Source organism: Podarcis raffonei, chromosome 14, assembly GCF_027172205.1.
Source record: "Podarcis raffonei isolate rPodRaf1 chromosome 14, rPodRaf1.pri, whole genome shotgun sequence".
NCBI lineage: Eukaryota > Metazoa > Chordata > Lepidosauria > Squamata > Lacertidae > Podarcis > Podarcis raffonei.
In genome coordinates, this window is record NC_070615.1 from 34,789,056 (window position 1) to 34,806,851 (window position 17,796).

Genomic DNA, 17,796 nt, shown 5'->3' on the forward strand with positions numbered 1-17,796 from the left:
ATGTGCATACCTTGGGAAATGACTGGGGTCTTTCACATGGCTGGGAAACTTATGACACCAGTCAAACCAGCCCTTATGACTGAGCTGATGGTAGAAGGCAGGCCAAACCAGCCAGTGGATAAAGAGGACTTCCTCACCCTTGCCATGGTCATCAACAAATATGATTGGCAGAATTGTTATTATTTGATTTATTCATTGAATTTGTATGCCCACTTCCTCTTAAAGTCCAGTACACACAGACTGAGTTCAGTAGACTCAGGACAGATTTTTAAAAAGTCCTGTACAAACTTAAGAAGAACTTGCTGGGTTAGGCCAATGGCCCATCTAGACCAGCTTCCTGTTCTCACAGTGGCCAAGCAGATGCTTATGGGAAGCCTGCAAGCTGGATTTGAGCACAACAACCCTCAACCTACTTGTGATTCCCAGCCGACAGTAGAAGCATTGTGGGTAGAAGCCATTGATAGCCTTATCCTTTTGAATTTGTCCAGTCTTTTAAAGCTATCCAAGACGTTGCAGATCTGTCAAGATCTTTGTTTTAAATGTCATGTATGCATTTATTTATATTGCCCATGGTGGTCATTTAAACTACTTGAAGGACTAATGGTCTCTCGCTCCCCCACTGCCACCCCAAAGCGTTCTGGGAATTGTAGTACTCTGATATATGTGACCATAATTGAAAGGGAATGCACAGACAGTGGTCTTTCCTCTGCTGAGTTACTCTCCAGAGTGGAAATTAAACAGGAAGCTTCCCTGTTTATAACATCATCTTCTAGTCCTGGGCTTCTTCCTCTGTGGCCTGCCTGAAAAAGAGATCTTGAAGCATTTCTTTCCAGCATGTGCTGTTTGTGTTGGTTCAGCATTCTTTTCCGCCTCTCTCAAATTGCCTCTCTCTCTCTCTCTCTCTCTCTCTCTCTCTCTCTCTCTCTCCCCTCCCCTCTTTGCGCTCCAAGTGTTCTGCAAAGAACCTGAAGAACATCTCTGAGCTGTTCTATTACGCCCAGAAGGCTGTTCTGCACCCAACAGCCCCTCTCTACGACCCAGAGGAGAAGCAGGTAGGATACATAGTCTCAGAGCCGCAAATAGGTTTTGTACCCAGAGAGGACCCCAGCTGTCTTCCAAGGTTCTTTAGACTGGAGAGTTCCATCACTTCCAGGCAAATCCTACAGTGCCAGCTCAAGTTGCCTTGCAGCTGCACCTCTGAACCAGTTTGGCTCAGGAACCTGTGGCCCTCCAGATGTTGCTGGACTACAACTCCCATCATCCTCACCACTGGCCTTGCTGGCTGGGGCTTATGGGAGCTGTAGTCCAATGACATCTGGACAGATGTGGGTTCTCCATCCCTGATGTAATACTACATTGAACACCAGCCCTCTCTGTTGTTCCTAGATTGCCTGGACAATGGCTTTGATTTCTTCATCCTTTCTGCCTGTAATCAAGGCATTCTGTGCAACGAAGAGGAGTGGAGCACGAGTGCTTCCTATGGCCTGCTTTTATAAATTGTGTTCTTTTCTACCACCAGCTGAGGCCAGCATGCGCACGGGCCCTCACTCGGATCTTCAATATGTCTGACCAGGATAACAACCAGATCCTAAGCGATGAGGAGCTGAACTATTTCCAGGTATGTTCCCATGTAACAAAACAATGCAGAACATACTTTGGGGTAACTCCATTCAGCTTCTGGTAAATATCGGCTTTCCTCTCTTGCTTTTGCTACCAGTTGCTGGGAACCACAGGAGAGCAGAGTTTTCTTGTGCTCAAGTCCTGCTTGCATCTGAATGGCAACTGTGAGAACAGGATGCTGGTTTATGTAGACCATTTAATATAGAGTGTGTGTGTGTGTGTGTGTGTGTGTGTGTGTGTGTGTATTCAGTTTTTCATCATTAACATCATTCAAACTTAAATTCAGCAATATTTATACAATTGTGGGATTCCTTGAACCCCTGGACTTCCCTCCTCTCCCTTCTGGTTTGCCACAGATACATTTTTTTAATTTTAACTGTATCTAATTACATATATTCAACTTCAATTAAATCCTTATTTAATCCTTTACTATTAAAAATTACAATCAATCCTATATCAATCCTGCTAACGTCTTTAAATCTTTACATTGTTCCTTAATGTACTCTATAAATTTATACCATTCTTTTTTAAATTTACCGTCATCTTGGTGTCTGAGCTTCCCAGTCATTTTCACCATTTCAGCATAGTCCATCATTTTCACTATCCACTTTTCCTTGGTTGGTGTTTCCTCTTCCTTCCATCTCTGGGCAAAAAGCATTCTTGCAGCTGTCGTTGCATACATAAACAGTCTTTTTACGTCCTTTGGTATTTCTTCTCCTATGATGCCTATTAAAAAGCTTCCAAATTTTTTTTACAAAAGTTATCTTAAAATTTTTTTTTCATTTCATTATATATCATTTCCCAAAATGCTCTAGCCTTCTTGCACATCCACCACATGTGGTAGAATGTGCCTTCATTCTCTTTACACTTCCAACATATGTTGGCAGCATTTTTGTACATTTTCGCTAATCTTGTGGAAGTCAAATACCATCCGTACAATATTTTCATATAATTTTCTTTCAACGTACAGCATGCTGTGAATTTCAAATCCTCCTTCCATAATCTTTCCCAATCTGATTGGTTTATGGTAGACCATTGGCCTAATCCAACAATCTCTTCTTATCACCTCCCCCCTTTTTTTAACCTAAGCAAGTTTCTCACCCATACGGGCGCAATTAATATACTTTCCTATTTGGGGGCTGCAGTTGCCACAGCCTCAGCAGCCAGGTGGGATAGCAGAATAAGAATGTGTTTTGTCTGCCTCACTTATAAACTGTCCTTCATTACATTGCAATCCCGCGGCAATAAAATGGGTTAAAGACAGGCTGTAATAAGTACATCAGAACACGAACAAGATAAAAAATAGGAAACAAATTAGAGCAGTTAATCATCAAGCTGAGGCCTGACACCAAGTTAAAGCAAAGAAATCAAAAAGCGCAGACGGTGAGCAGTGCTATGCGTTCCTGATTGCACCTCCTTATGACAAGAGAAATTAGAATAAATTTTATGGACAGAGGAAGCATGGCAATTCACATAAATCACATGATTGAGTTGCTGGATGTGTTTTAGTGCCAGGTATGCAGAGTCCTGTTTGCAGACAGCAGCTGATGCCCATCTTTTTAAATTTAGACCTTTAAGTTTTTGAAGTCTTTTGATCACAAGCCTCTTATTGCTCTGCTTGAAGTTTAACCAGTCCGGCTCTTTTCCCGTTCCCTTCATTTTCTCCAGATCTATGTTCATTTTTCCTGCTAGTCTATGGATTTAAAAAAACAACACCCACCCACAAAATATATATTTTAAAGTCACGTTAACTGTCACGCTGTTTCTTTTCCTTGGTGAAAATTAAGTTTTGCATTCTCATAATTTCCTCCCACTGAAATTTGAAATTTTAGCATGGTCTAAGATCTTAAAGCAAGCCTTCTACTGCCTCCAGATTGTTTCTCTGGGCAGGGTTTTATTTGACAGTGGTTTCGATTCACATAATCTGCTTTTGCCTCCTTGATTCTTGAGGCAGATTTTAAAAAAGAACCCCCAAATTTGGCAGAAGGTTATTGAAAAGTGTTTAATCACTTAGATTTAGAGGCTATGGAGTATAACTACTACTTGTCCTACTCAGAGTAGACCTATTGAAATTAATGCACACAGCTAACTTAGGTTTGCTAATTTCAGTGGGTGTATTCTAACTTAGTTGGATACAGCCCTATGGCCCAAATTTTACATCAGTCTCTGCTGTTAGTGGACCATGAAAGCCCTCAAGTATAGGCAGCACCTACACTTTGGAACTCCCTGCCAATTGATATCAGGTGCCTTCACTGTACCCTTTTCGGTGCCTGCTTAAATCATTTTTATTTTGGCAAAGCTATCCAGACTTGTTGAAGTTACATGTGTTTGGTTTCTTATTAGCTACTGTTGGTTTTAATCAGCTTTTGGATATTTTAAAATACCTGTTTTTAATCAATAATTTTAATGTTTTGTTTTATATTTTTGTAAACCACTTAGTTTTTATGAACAAGCAGAATATAAATTTTGATAAATAAAAATGGCTCCCAGGCTAGACTGGTGATTGGTGAAGGACTCTATTTTTTTCTTAATTCGATTCAAGATAGCCCCAATACTGGATATTTTGTCAAGGGTCTTCCTGACTTTGTGGCCTACTCCAGCATTTGATCCTCATCCTACTTTGTCCTGGCTTTGCTGCAGATTTATCCTCTTGGGCATCAGCCTTGATGTTTCCATTCAAGAGGCAACAGAATTTATTCTGCACCCCTAGACATATGAGGGAGGACAAACCTTGCCGATCCAGTTAATTTGCCATTAGGTTAAGTCCTGACTTCTTAGGAATTTTTTTCTGACAATCAGCCGCTGGCAATCAACAGTCTGGGTTGTATACAACTAAGTTATACGCAGAGTAGACCCACTGAAATTCATGGCCCTAAGTGAATCATGTCCATTGTTTTCAGTGGGTCTGCTTTGAGCAGGAGTAGGATTGGCTAGTATTGCCAACAACCTGCTTTCCCCAACTGTATAACGTTGCAGACGTGAATTCTCCTGGTTCCTCTTCCATGAAGCAGGTGAGAGGAGAGAAATCACATTTTCCAGTCAATGGAAAAGGAACTGTAGCGTTTACCTAAGTTAGCAGCTCCATTCTTCTCGCAAGGTGAAAACTTGAGTCAGCAGCTATTTGCACAAGGCTGTCAAATTTGGTTTCTTAGCTCCAGCTTTCCTGAAAGACCCAGATTCTAAAGCTTATATGCAAATGTGTGCATACTGGATAATTTAATTTTGGGTGGGAGGCAAGCTGCAACAGCAGAGGGTTAGCAAGTCTATTTTTTCTCAGTTTCTGAGATTTTACTGGGACCTGTATTAATAATAATAATAATAAATTTTATTTATATCCCGCCCTCCCCAGCCGAAGCCGGGCTCAGGGCGGCTAACAACAATCAAATAATCAAACAATCAAATAAACCAACATTCTAAAAATATTTCATTATAAAAATTAATTAAAATCAAGTTGATGGCAACCATTAAGCAAAACTCTGTGCAGGTTGCCAGAGGAGGGAGTCAGGCTGCGCCCTGACCAAAGGCCTGGTGGAACAACTCTGTCTTGCAGGCCCTGCGGAAAGATGTCAGGTCCCGCAGGGCCCTAGTCTCTTGTGAATCTGCAATTGTTTTTATTGGGTTGTAGCCGGTGCTAGATCTACTCAGAGCAGACCCATTGAAATTAATGGGCATGAAGTCACTTGGGTCCATCAATTTCAGTGGGTCTACTCTTGAGTAAAAGGTAGTTGGCGGCAACCCATCGTGGTGGTGTTTTTACTGTTAAATCCCATTAGGGTGTTTCTTTAGAAGTGAAATAGCATGTTTCTTTAGAAGTGAAATAAATAAATGCTATTGTCTTCCTAAAGGCTAGAAGTGCTGGCTTCCCCACCCCAAATGCTGTGATTCTAAAATCATTGAATGTCAGATCCCATACATGAACTGACTTTACCTAACTTGGGAAATTGTTGAATATAGGATGTAATAACCTTACAGTAGCTACTAAAGTGGTATGGTTCTTCCTTTGGCTCCAATGGAATAGGTTTTAAAAAAAATAAATCGGAACTGCCTATTTTCCTGATTTGGCCCCCTCTTTCTTCTCTTGGGAGGTAGAAGTCCTGCTTCGGAAATCCTTTGGCACCCCAGGCTCTGGAAGATGTGAAAATGGTGGTCTGGAAAAACACAACAGACGGAGTCCAGGACAACGGACTGACCCTCAATGGTAACTCCAGCAGAAAACTTGCATGCCTAGCTCTGGGGATCATCTTAGAGCCCATCTCAGCAGATCAGAAAGAGGGACAGCAGCACTGCAGAGCTGCACAGATAGCCCAGGGGCATCCTTTGAAGCCAGGGCTGCTCAGCCAGTTTAGACCACATATCCCAAGGGCAAAATTGATGTTGGTTTGAAACAGGCTGCAGGCAGTTGCTTTGCGTGTTTTCCTGCTTGAATGAGCTTTCATTTTAACAGAGCTTCCTTGTTCACTGCTGCAACTCTCTGTGTTCGTTTGATTCTGATTGAACAAGCTGGGGAACGATTTAGCAGTTGTGCCAGGAGAGCAAAAGTATCAGACAGGAGAACATGGGGAGTGCTTTTACTGCTACACACAGGAATAAATTGAACGACTGAGAAGGCAGGGAAGACTCATTGGGTTAAATCAGGGGCTGAGGAACCTTTTTCAGCCTGGGCAGCCTTTCCCTTCTGGACAGCCGTGTGGAAGCCACCTGCCAGAGGTAAAAGTGGGCGGAGCAATAAGTCTGAATGTCACCTTTTGTGCAGTAAGTGAGTTTTGTCACACTGAGGTTTCCATCCATTAATTAAATATTGTATAGGAGAGTTTGGAATTTAACTTGTCCAGAATCTCCTGTGCCCAAGATCTTCTAGCTGGGAACTCCAGCTGCAGAAATCTCACTCATGGCCTAGTTGCGACCCTGTTACAGAGTGTGGGTCTGACCATAGAAACAAAGGATATGTGGTGCCTATGGTGGAAGCAGTTGGAAAAGTCAGATACAGTGTCCTCCTAGACGAGGTCAGGGCAAGCCAGTCAGAGGTACACGTTGTCACCTGTGTCATGTGGCTTTCAGCATGCACCAGGAAGTGGCACCCAGCGGCCGAATCTTACGAAGATTCAGAGCTGCTGCCTGTGTGGTGCGAGATCACTACAGATCAGCTTTTCTGGCATCTCTGTTGCCATTGCCTGCTGATCATGCTATGCACTTGGGACCCAAAATCCTTTCCTCTCTTCCAGGCTTCCTTTTCCTCAATACGCTCTTCATCCAAAGGGGACGTCATGAGACTACGTGGACCATCCTGCGTCGCTTTGGCTATGATGATGCCCTGGAGCTGACAGACGACTATCTCTGCCCGCCGTGCGTAAATTGTTGCCCTCTTGAATGTTAAGGGGAAGGAGAAAGAGGGGACCACTGACATATGGGACAATGGGAAGACATGATTCAGAACGCACACATAGGAAGCTGCCTTATAGTGAGTCAGACCATTGGTGTACATCTGGCTCAGTGTTGTCCACACTGGCTGGCAGCAACTCTCCAGGATTTGGGACAGGATACATTCCCAGCCCTACCTGGTAGTGCTGGGGATTGAACTTGGGACCTTCTGCATGTGGAGCAGGTGCTCATTCTCTGTGTTCACCTTGTGACTCCCCACCCACCAAGCTTGTTCCTTAGCATTTGCAAGTTTAGTTGCCATCTGGAAAGAGTCCTTTACTGGTTTCTATTCCTAAGGCTTGGTTTCCCCTCCTTTTGGGGTCAGTTCCAGCCATGTGTTTCAGAGAGTGGCCACTATTCACCTGTTGGGAAGCATTAGTAGAGGTAAAAGGACCCCTGACCATTAGGTTCAGTGGTGGCCGACTCTGGGGTTGCAGCGCTCATCTCGCTTTACTGGCCGAGGGAGCCGGCATACAGCTTCCGGGTCATGTGGCCAGCAGGACTAAGCTGCTTCTGGCGAACCAGAGCAGCGCACGGAAACACTGTTTACCTTCCCACTGGAGCAGTACCTATTTATCTACTTGCACTTTGTGCTTTCAAACTGCTAGGTTGGCAGGAGCAGGGACTGAGCAACGGGAGCTCACCCCGTCGCAGGGATTCGAACCGCCAACCTTCTGATCAGCAAGCCCTAGGCTCTGTGGTTTAACCCACAGGGCCACCCGTGAACCAAGTTGGGAAGCAGTTGGGAAGTCCCAGGCTTCTATAGGAGCTGCCTTGACCAGTGCTGCCCTCCTTTCTTTCAGAATCCGGGTGCCTCATGACAGCTCCACGGAGCTGAATCACTTTGGTTACCAGTTCCTGCAGAAGATGTTTGAGAAGCATGACAAGGTGAGCTTCACAGAAGCACACACGCCTTGGCTGTGCATAACAGTGCTGCTGCCAGTGCCACCAGCCCCCCCAAGGGTTGCAGTTCTTTGATCTCCGCTGCATGATTGCCATTGGCACTCGAGTCGCGTCTGGCTGTTTTGTGCCCTGCTTGCCCCTAAATAGGCTTGTAGGCCATTCCAGAGTTGAGCAAAGGGATGTCACTTAAACAACAGCAGTACCCAAAGCTTCCCACCCACCCTGCAGACCACTTGGACATAGCTGGTGGTCTTGACCGGTGGTTGCAGCGGGCCATTAAATGATTTTTCCCTGCTTGCTGTAGCGATCGTATTGTGCTATGCTAGATGCTGTATTGATTGTGTTTCTGTATTGCTTATTTTCATAAAATCGTAGAACTGTAGAGTTGGAAGGGACCCCGAGGGTCATCTAGTCCAACCCTCTGCAATGCAGGAATCACAGCTAAAGAATCCCTGATGGATGGATGGCCATCCAACCTCTGTTTAAAAACCTCCAGTGAAGGAGAGTCCATCCCCTTCTGAAGTATAGGCAGTGACCAATTTGACGTGTCTAAAACGGTTGCCGCCTATAGTCTATTTCACTGTAGAACAGCTCTTACCCCTTACAGCTGTTACAACTCTCTTATCTCTTACATATTGTACTTCATTGTATCACAATTTGCATTCCGTAGAATTCAGATCGCAGTGCAATGCAGTATTAGAAACTGAAGGAGTAATTTTAAAAAACCCGCAATTTAAAACCAATGTGAATATTGAACACGGACACTTCGGGGACTGCCTGTTTGAATCTTGCTAACCACGTGTGGTCCCACGCTGTGTGACAATGGGTAGACTTCCTCTACCAGTCGATGGAGAGCTGCTACTCAGGTGCCCATTTCTTTCTTCCCCTCCGTGTCTCTAGGACGGTGATGGAGCCCTCTCTCCCGCCGAGCTGCACAGCTTCTTTAGTGTATTCCCCTACATGCCCTGGGGGCCTGAGCTCTACCACACGGTATGCACCACTGATAAAGGCCTGCTTTCCCTGCATGGATTCCTCTGCCAGTGGACGTAAGCGCAGCCCTTCTCTGCCTCCTCCCTCAATCACCCTGTCCGCTTCACATGCAGCGGGCCCTCCCAGCGATCCCAGTAACGGGCAACCTTCTCTCTGTTTGGATTTCCCCTAGGCTGGTTGCCTACCTGGATGTCCATCGCTGCCTGGAGCACCTGGCTTACCTTGGCTACCCCATCTTCTCTGAGCAGGACTCTCAGATCCACGCCATCACAGGTGGGCCCCACTCCTGCTTCAGCACCCCTTGGAATCGGGAGGAGAGGGGACTCCCCGGTCCTGGCACAGCTATTGCCCTTTCTGCTTGCTGCCCTCCTCTGTCGAGAGCTATCGAGCACCTGCTTCCCTGTTGAATGCAGAAGGAGCCTGAGCATTGTGGGTTTTCTGTCCCCTCCAATGGTTATGAAGGACGGTGGAGGCGGCTGCATTTCAATGTTGCCTTTGTAGAACTCGGCAGGGAGGAGGGGGGAGCAAAACCAGAATTAGTTGACTCCCCCTGCGATTGGCTCTGGATCTGCCTACCGTTGTCCCCCCCCCCCCCCCGCCTTCCGCCCCACCAGTCCCAATGGGCATCAGCTCCCAGTGATCAATGGACACCAATAATAATAATAATAATAATTTATTATTTGTACCCCGCCCATCTGGCTGGGTCTCCCCAGCCACTCTGGACGGCTTCCAACAAAGACCAAAAATACACTAAAATGTCACACATTAAAAACTTCCCTGAACAGGGCTGCCTTCAGATGTCTTCTGAGTGTCAGGTAGTTGTTTATCTCTTTGACATCTGATGGGAGGGCGTTCCACAGGGCGGGCGCCACTACCAAGAAGGCCCTCTGCCTGGTTCCCTGTAACTTGGCTTTTCGCAGCGAGGGAACTGCCAGAAGGCCCTCGGCGCTGGACTTCAGTGTCCAGGCTGAACAATGGGGGTGGAGATGCTCCTTCAGGTATACTGGGCCGAGGCCATTTAGGGCTTTAAAGGTCAACACCAACATTGAATTGTGCTTGGAAACATACTGGGAGCCAATGTAGGTGTTTCAAGACCGGTGTTATATGGTCCCATTGGCCGCCCCCAGTCACCAGTCTCGCTGCCGCATTCTGGATTAGTTGTAGTTTCCAGATCACCTTCAAAGGTAGCCCCACGTAGAGAGCATTGCAGTAGCATTGCACCCATAAAATCATAGCTGCCTCCTGTCCAGCAAAGACAACACTTGCTTGGAGGCTGTGTCCCCAGCAGCAGGAAAGAAGGAAAGGCTTCATCATTTTACCCAGCCCCTCTTTTCTTCTGCTCCAGTTACACGGGAGAAAAGGATTGACTTGGAGAAGGGCCAGACACATCGGAATGTTTTCCTGTGCAAAGTGATTGGATCCCGAGGTGCTGGCAAGTCTGCATTCCTGCAAGCCTTCCTTGGGAAGAACTTGGCTGTGAGTCTAAAAGTCTCTCTTCTTGTCCTCTGCTGCCTGTTATTTCCTGAGTGATGAACCTCTGGGTAATAAATAAAGTAAAAATAATCCCTGCTCCTCCTTCCTTTTCCAGGCCCAAAGGGAATCCGAGGGGAAGGAGTCCTTCTATTCAGTTAACACAGTGCAAGTCAATGGGCAGGAAAAGCATCTGATAGTAAGTTTGCTCACTTACAGTGATCTTAAGTCCTAAATACGGAAGTCAGTTTTTAGTCAATTGTCATAAAAATGTCAATGCTTCTTTACCCCACCTTTAACCTAAGAGAGTTAGGTACATCATCATTCACATATCCATACACACAAACATCACTTCTGTGGCGACTCTCTCTCTGAAACACTTGGGGAACGTCTGATCCATGGGCCAGTCTTTAACAAGTGACATAGAAAACAGGTCCCTGCCCCAAGGAGCTTCCAGTCTACATTCTAGTGGGGGGGAGAGAGAAGTAGGGGGAAAATGATAGGGGCAGCAGAAGCTGGAAGAGCATTGCCTATTCATCATTAAGTGTACAAGTTGCCTGTGCATCTGTTACCTGAAGTCTGTGTGTTTCTTTTGGTAAGAAGAATGAACAATGCCATGCCTTGTTCAGAAGAAGCGACATGAGAGATATTTTTTAAGTTAAAAGAAAGACTGTCCTGAAATGCTTCGGATATACTTTCCCTCCTGTATTTCTTGCCAGCTGCACGAGATTAATGTGGAGACAGAGTTTGCGAAGGCGTCTGATGCAGCTTGCGACGTTGCCTGCTTATTGTACGATGTGACGGACCACAAGTCTTTCAACTATTGTGCCAGCATTTATAAGGTACTCCTTCCCTTGTCCCTGCTCCCCCCTTGGCTGAGGAGCAGCTGTTCAGACTGACGGCTAGCAGTGCAAATCCTAACTGTGTCTCCTCAGAAAGTAAGTCCTATTGAATTCAGTGGAGCTTACTCCCAGGGAAGCGGGGTTAGGAGCACACTTTGCTTGGCCAATGCTTTCAAGAACATCCAAGTAGGTTTACTGGTGGGAGACAAGACTACAAGCAGGGGTGAACAAGAAGTAGATTGGATCTCCTGGTAGATCTCTGGATAATTGCAGTTGATCAGCAAGGGTTTCTTGGCAGCAGCAAAGCAATTTTATTCCCCTTATAATTGAGTTGTTGTGTGGTGTCGCTTGAGACCTGCTTGCAGGCTTGCCATTGAGGCATCTGGTGAGATCAGAGCAAAGGGCCAGATCCACTGGTCTGATCTAGCAGAAAAGCCTCTCTTGATATTCATTTGTTAACTGTCTCCTCTGCAGCAGCACTACATGGACGGGCAGATCCCTTGCCTCTTTGTGGCCTCCAAGGCAGACCTGCCAGAGACGTCGCCACAACATGGCCTCTCGCCGGCCGAGTTCTGCTACAAGCACCGCCTGCCGCCCCCATTTTACTTCACCTGCAGTGGGCAGGGCCCACCCAGCCTCGCCGCCTTCGCCAAACTGGCCACGGCTGCCACCTTCCCGTTAGTAACGTTCTCCTTCTAGTTACAGTCCTCCTCAGTGGGCAGCTGGGCTTTGGTTGGGTGAATTTATGTGGCCCTCGGGGCTACCCAGAATGGAATGTGGCCCTCGGGCTGAAAGAGTTTCCCTAACCCTGTTTTTCAATGCACACCCTGAAGAGGATTTCTGTGTGACTCAAAAGCTTGCCATCCCAGCATCGTGAATGTTATTTGGCCCTGGCGAACAGCCCTGTTGTTCTTACCCTGCAGCTGGCATCTTCTGGGAGCAACGCTGCGATGGAGGCTTTGGGCCTAGTCAGTTATTTTAACAAGCTAGGAGCTTGTGAGGGAACGCGCTGCTTTTTGCCCGCTGGTATTAGATGTAAGCTTCTCCCCAAGGAGTATGATAAATCCATTATTTATAGCCAGTTAAACCAAAAAGGGCAGGGGAGATTGAGCCAGTCTCGGGCCCTGCATTAAGAGCTTTATTTATTTATGCCACAATTCTTAAATCTTCCTAATATGCCTGTGAAGAAGAAAAGGGAGACAGTGCAATAAAATTAATTTTATGTTGAAGGGAAGTTAGGAACGAAATGCTCTGGGTGACTGATGATATCCTTTTGTTTACAAGGACCTTTTTTTAAAAAAAAAAATCTTTCCTTTTACCAACCAGCGTGTTTTGTTCGGTATAGATCACATTTGGATGCTGGAAATGTAGCTGTCAGGATGGGAGCTGTAGCTGAGTGCTTCCCCCCTCCCATTTTTTCCTTAAGCCCTTGCTTCTCTCCCAATATTATTAACCCTGGCCTCATTTACCCCTTTGCTTCAGCTTCCTTTCGGGCTGCTTCATGTATCCTTCTGACCATTTTACCTTTCCCCAAACCTTGGATAAATATCTCACGGCTTTCCCCGGTCCTGCACCAATTTTACGCCTCCAGACAAAGTCTGAATGCCTGTATTCATTTCTGACACTTTATGCTGAAACGTGACAGCCATTAAGTTTGAGGTGTGTTGGTTGCTGCGCTTGCAGATAGGTGAGAGGTGAGGGTCATGATTGGTAAGGCAAGGCTGCATGGCACTTGTCTTTGCTAAGTGGTGCTTCCCTACACCGTTCCTACATGGAAGGGGCTGCTTTCTCCTCAGCGACAAATTAGGCTTGCTAAATGGTCTGCTGCTTTCAGGCGTTCAGACAGTATTCCGTAGGACTAGCAGCGTAAACAACCCTTCCTGCCTAACCCCCTTCCCCTCCCTAGGAAAACGCATAAAATTCGTGCCAGAGGCAGAGATAGATCACTGCTTTTTCAAGTTAGATTCCCTCCCCCTTTCATGTGGGTCTCCATTAATGGGAACAGGTGCCACAGCAGCATGACCTAGAAAGGCACAACTATAGCTCTTTTCTGCTACAAATTATTTAGAACTTGCCACGCTATTTATACCCCTGCTAGGTCAAAGTGTTAGCGTAATGCCTCTGGCCCAGCCTACCTGGCGTGTAAATAATGAGTGACTGGGGGAAAGGACCCATTAGTATTTTGTTTGTGAGACTCCATGCTTTTTTAAAAAAACAACCCCAACAACCTAACATGCTGCCTTCATAAAGAGAAATGGTTCAGGCCACACTGTGCCTTTAAAGCATTATGATGCCACTTTAAACAGTCATGGCTTACCCCAAAGAATGCTGGGAAGTGTAGTTTGTTATGGGTCCTGAGAGTGGTTTAATAGTCCCTCTTCCTAGGGAACCCTGGGAATTGTTGTAGCTCTCTTTGGGGACTAGGGGTCTCCTAACAACGCCCAGCCCACTTAACAAACTACACTTCCCAGCATACTTGGGGGGAAGTCATGACCATACACCTCCTCCTTCCATCCACCCCTGTTTGCATTTATCATTTGGGCTGAAACGCTGCTTCCCTTTTTTGCCTCGCAGGCACTTGAACGACATCAACCTGGGAGCCGCCTCTTTCTGGATCCGGGTAGCTTTGGGAGCTACGGTCGCCGCCGTTGTGGGAGTCACACTCTACAAGGTGATGGCGAAGAATAAGTGAAACAAGAGGAGAAGCGGGGCTTTCTCCTTCTCTCCTCCTCCTCCTCCTCTGCCATTTCTCCACCCGAAGGTAGAACACCAGCTTCATTTGCACACCCAGGAAGAAATGGAGGCCAGGGGAAGAAGACAGCACACACACACACCCCGCCGAAGACTGGATTCCCCCTCCTCCTCCCTGACTCTCCCTGCGGGGCAAGGTGGTGTCGGAGGAAGACGACCATTTCACCAGCAAAAGCAGAAATAGTCCTAGAGTCATCCAGCTGGCATGGGCAGGACTCGCCTTCTCATTCCACCCATTTCCTCCCATCCCCAAAAAGTACATTTCCCACACTCAGGGAGTGCTGACACTGTCCCCCGCTCCCCGCTTTCCTTCCAGCTATAGCTTTAGGAAATCCACTCTGCTGCTTGACATATCTCAAGGCTCCCCTTAACTTTTTACCGCATCTGATTGTCTTGCAGCTAAATGGCTTTTAAAAAAAACAAAAACATTTCTTTCAGTGAGGGGAAGCTCAAGGCGGCGCCTCAGGAAAGCTGTCTGCGCCGTTACGTCCCTGGTTCCTCTCCAGCAGCAGGAGGACCGTCCAGCCAACCTCTTCTCCAGCATCTTGTTTCTGCAGCGATGGGTTTTCAGTACACTGTTTCCATCCCGGGAGAGCTCAAGGGCTTCTGGGACATTTAATTCTTCTTGGAGCACCGTTTGCATCAGGGAGCTTCGCACACAGGCCTCTGTTGGGACGTAACTGACAAGAAGGAGGCAGCAAAAGAAGGCCACCAAGGCTGCAGGTGGTAGCTTAAAAGATGGAGTCTTAAGTCTGATCTCTGGCATGCTACTCTCAGGCACAATGTGCCTTCCGGTACTCTCTCATCTTTGCGCCATGTCCTGCATTTTGAGTGGTTATACTGGGTCTCTTGCTATGGGCAACCTGGAAGTCCCCCCTCTCCCCAGGGCCCCGGTTGTCCAGGGTAGGCCAAGGTAACTCCTCTGGGCCACACTGTAAGGAAGATACTCCCCCAAAAAAGCCTACTGAGGGACCCAAAGGCGGTTTAGGAAGCCCCCTGACTCTCTGCCTCAGTGTGTCTGGTTGGCTGTCCTCCTCAGCAGTCCCAGTTTCTGTTTTAGACCCCAACAGATTAGGAAAGAAGAGGTAGCTGTGGCGGTGGTGTTGGAGGATGGGGAAATGGCGGTACGTCCCAGAGTGTGTTTGGGTCAATAGTAGGGCACACATCATTTAACAGGCCCACCATTCCTCACCCCATCAGGAAGAGTTTCACCCGGGCAGTTTTTGTGTGTCACACTCCCTTGTTTTGAAGGCGCCAGGACAGATAAAGAGATCTCTCTTTCCAGTAGGGTTTGCTCTTGCAGTGGCAGGGCTCCCTCTCTCAACCCCTACTTTTTAAAACTTACCCTTTGTTTTAAAATAGTTGTGTAAATATGTACATGGTAAACGGAGCATATTTCTGCATCCCTAGGAAACAGCTCGGATAATTTTTTTTTAAAAAGGAATCTTTTAGCAGCAGATGTAATAATCAACTCTTCCTGCACACTTAACATGATGGGCAAGGGGTGTTGGTTGTTGGGTTCCTCCCCTGTGCTATCTCCACATGGGGAAGTTTCCATCTCAACCCTTCTCCCTGCATGATTTTGGGATGCAAACTGCACATAGAATAAAGATACCTCTCTTCGGACTGAGCTGTGCAGGCAGGACCAGTTCCACACAAGGGGAACCATTAAATGTCAGGAGCTGGAAACCTTTTGCCCTCCAGCTATTGGTAAACAGCATTGCCCATTGGTCTCAGTCGGCACGGCCGAGAGGCAAGGCTGATGGGAGATGTTGTACAACAACAGCTGGGTTGCCAAAAGGTACCCCCCTCCAAAAAAACCCTGGTTCATGTGTACCAAGATACAGGTAGAGATGAGAAGCAGCTATTGCCACAGTGATGGCGTTCATTCCCTGTCCACAGCTACAGTGCTTGCAAAAACCATCCCAGCTCTTCCCACCTGCAGCTGGGCTAATTCTGCTGTTTCCTCTCCCCCCACCCCAATAGGATTGCTTGCAAATAGGCACTCGTATATCAGGTGAGCTTTGTGAACCGCCGTTCTATCAACGCCAAGGAAATAAAACTTACCAGTATTGGGGATTTCCAGGTAGATCCCTTTTTTGCCTGAGTTTGTTTTTTTTAGAGCTTGGGGTAGGGGAGCGGCAAAAAGACCACAGTGTCTGTTGCTCATCTCCCACCTGCTATAGATGGGAGTGAGCTTCAGAGGACTGGACAGCATTAGCCCCTTTCGCTCCGGACAGTTTAAAACAAAACCTGTTTTTAAAGCATTCCCCTTTGTCATCGCCTCCCTTGCCAACTGCCAGCCGCAGAAGAGCCTAAAGTGGTGTTAATGGGAGCGCCAGCCAGGCTAGCCAACTTCCTCATCTGACACGTACATCAATTTATTTCCCAGTGACTGCCAGCACCCCAGTCTCAGCCCTTCCCTCTCCCAGTAGTTTCCTCCCGATGCTGCATTACGTATTGCAGTCTCATCCAGGACGTAATGCACTCTCAACCAGAAGCCTTGACAGCCAGTACGTTGGACCCTGGGAGTAACAAGGAGAGTGTGGGGCAGTGGCACAGGGCAATGGGGGGGAGAGAGGGGGACAGAGAGCCTTGGGTCTGGAAGAGCACCTTCAAGATGGCCCCCAGCCATCTTTCACTAGGATATATTGAGATGTGCAGCTATCAGCACAGTTTTAATTGTCGGCCTAGAATGGTGCTGCTGGATCCCTCGCTGGGCGACACAAGTCTATGCTTTTAAGGCCCTTCCCAGTATTAGAAAATCACTGACAGTTGGATTGTATAGCCGAGGGAAGACCGTACTGTATCATGGTTCCCTTAAGCAACACAGTGTCTCCACAGCCGGCTGCTGGTGCTCAGCATCGGACACAGCTGTTGACTGAGCCTGGCTCACCTGTATCTACCAGACAGCTGATCAATCCAGGAAATGTTTACTTAGCACAGCCTTCACCAAGCTGGTGCCCTCCAGATGTTTTGGACTACAGCTCTCACCAAGGAGATGCCAAGTGCTCCCTGGTCACAACCACACCTAGCGCTGCTGCTGTTTGTGTTGTCCCCCACCCCACCCCCAATTCCTGCCCCACAGCGTTGGGTAGCAGAACTGCACACCACAATGGCATCATGACAGTGGGAGGGGTGGGGGCCTTTGCTGTGGGGCTGCCAATTTTCTGTGCTAGCTCCAAATTCCTTGTAGCATGTAGGTCCCCCGCTCAGTCCCCTTGGTCAAACGAGTGGGGAAACCCTCGTTTCTCTTTCACTGGAGTTTTCCTCTCGGTAATCTCTCTCTTTTTGCTCTCAATATAAATCTCTGGCTTGCCTCAAAGAGAAACCTCTCTGCTCCACAGTCCTTTTGTGTCTCCCTGCCCTGAGGCTCCTCTTTCTGCTGGGAAAACCTTAAGCAGGGAGCCAAATCAAGTAATTTGATGGTTACATCTTAAGTCTTCAGTGCCCATGCTTTTCAGATGCGGTTTTACAACATGTTGAAGGACAGGACCAAGCCTGTACTTTTACAGCTGGTTTTGAAAGAAAATTCTAGAGCCCTCCCTCTTTGGTGCAAAACATGCCCCCTTGCACTGTTTCAGAATGTGTGAGGACATTCAGGGTCCTCTTTGGGTTTTCCTATAGCATCGCACGCACACACACAGACTGTCTGCAGGCATACTGGGAATGCTTTTCAACTAAGCAGGAGATCCACAGAGATCCCATGGATCTGCTTCCTCTGGGAAAGATGTCTGCGGTGGTTAGAGCAGATGATGGCATTTTGAACTCTCCTAAACAATCACTAGGTGTCTCATATTGT

General features: G+C 47.1%; 1 protein-coding gene across 2 annotated transcripts in view; it reads left to right on the forward strand.

Annotated features, from left to right (window-relative positions):
* The window catches only part of RHOT2 (ras homolog family member T2), a 30,252-nt gene extending 14,169 nt beyond the window's left edge, over window positions 1–16,083 (forward strand). Inside the window, exons 8-19 of one of the 2 annotated variants that reach the window (XM_053364738.1) lie at window positions 951–1,052; window positions 1,520–1,618; window positions 5,710–5,818; window positions 6,843–6,963; window positions 7,842–7,926; window positions 8,842–8,987; window positions 9,104–9,204; window positions 10,277–10,407; window positions 10,520–10,600; window positions 11,121–11,243; window positions 11,718–11,920; window positions 13,818–16,083. In XM_053364738.1, coding sequence (XP_053220713.1) covers window positions 951–1,052; window positions 1,520–1,618; window positions 5,710–5,818; window positions 6,843–6,963; window positions 7,842–7,926; window positions 8,842–8,987; window positions 9,104–9,204; window positions 10,277–10,407; window positions 10,520–10,600; window positions 11,121–11,243; window positions 11,718–11,920; window positions 13,818–13,935 — 1,419 coding nt within the window. In that variant the 3' untranslated portion in view covers window positions 13,936–16,083. The remainder of the gene's footprint in view (window positions 1–950; window positions 1,053–1,519; window positions 1,619–5,709; window positions 5,819–6,842; window positions 6,964–7,841; window positions 7,927–8,841; window positions 8,988–9,103; window positions 9,205–10,276; window positions 10,408–10,519; window positions 10,601–11,120; window positions 11,244–11,717; window positions 11,921–13,817) is intronic. The other variant, XM_053364739.1, reaches the window with a different exon arrangement.
* Window positions 16,084–17,796: the final 1,713 nt, after the last annotated feature.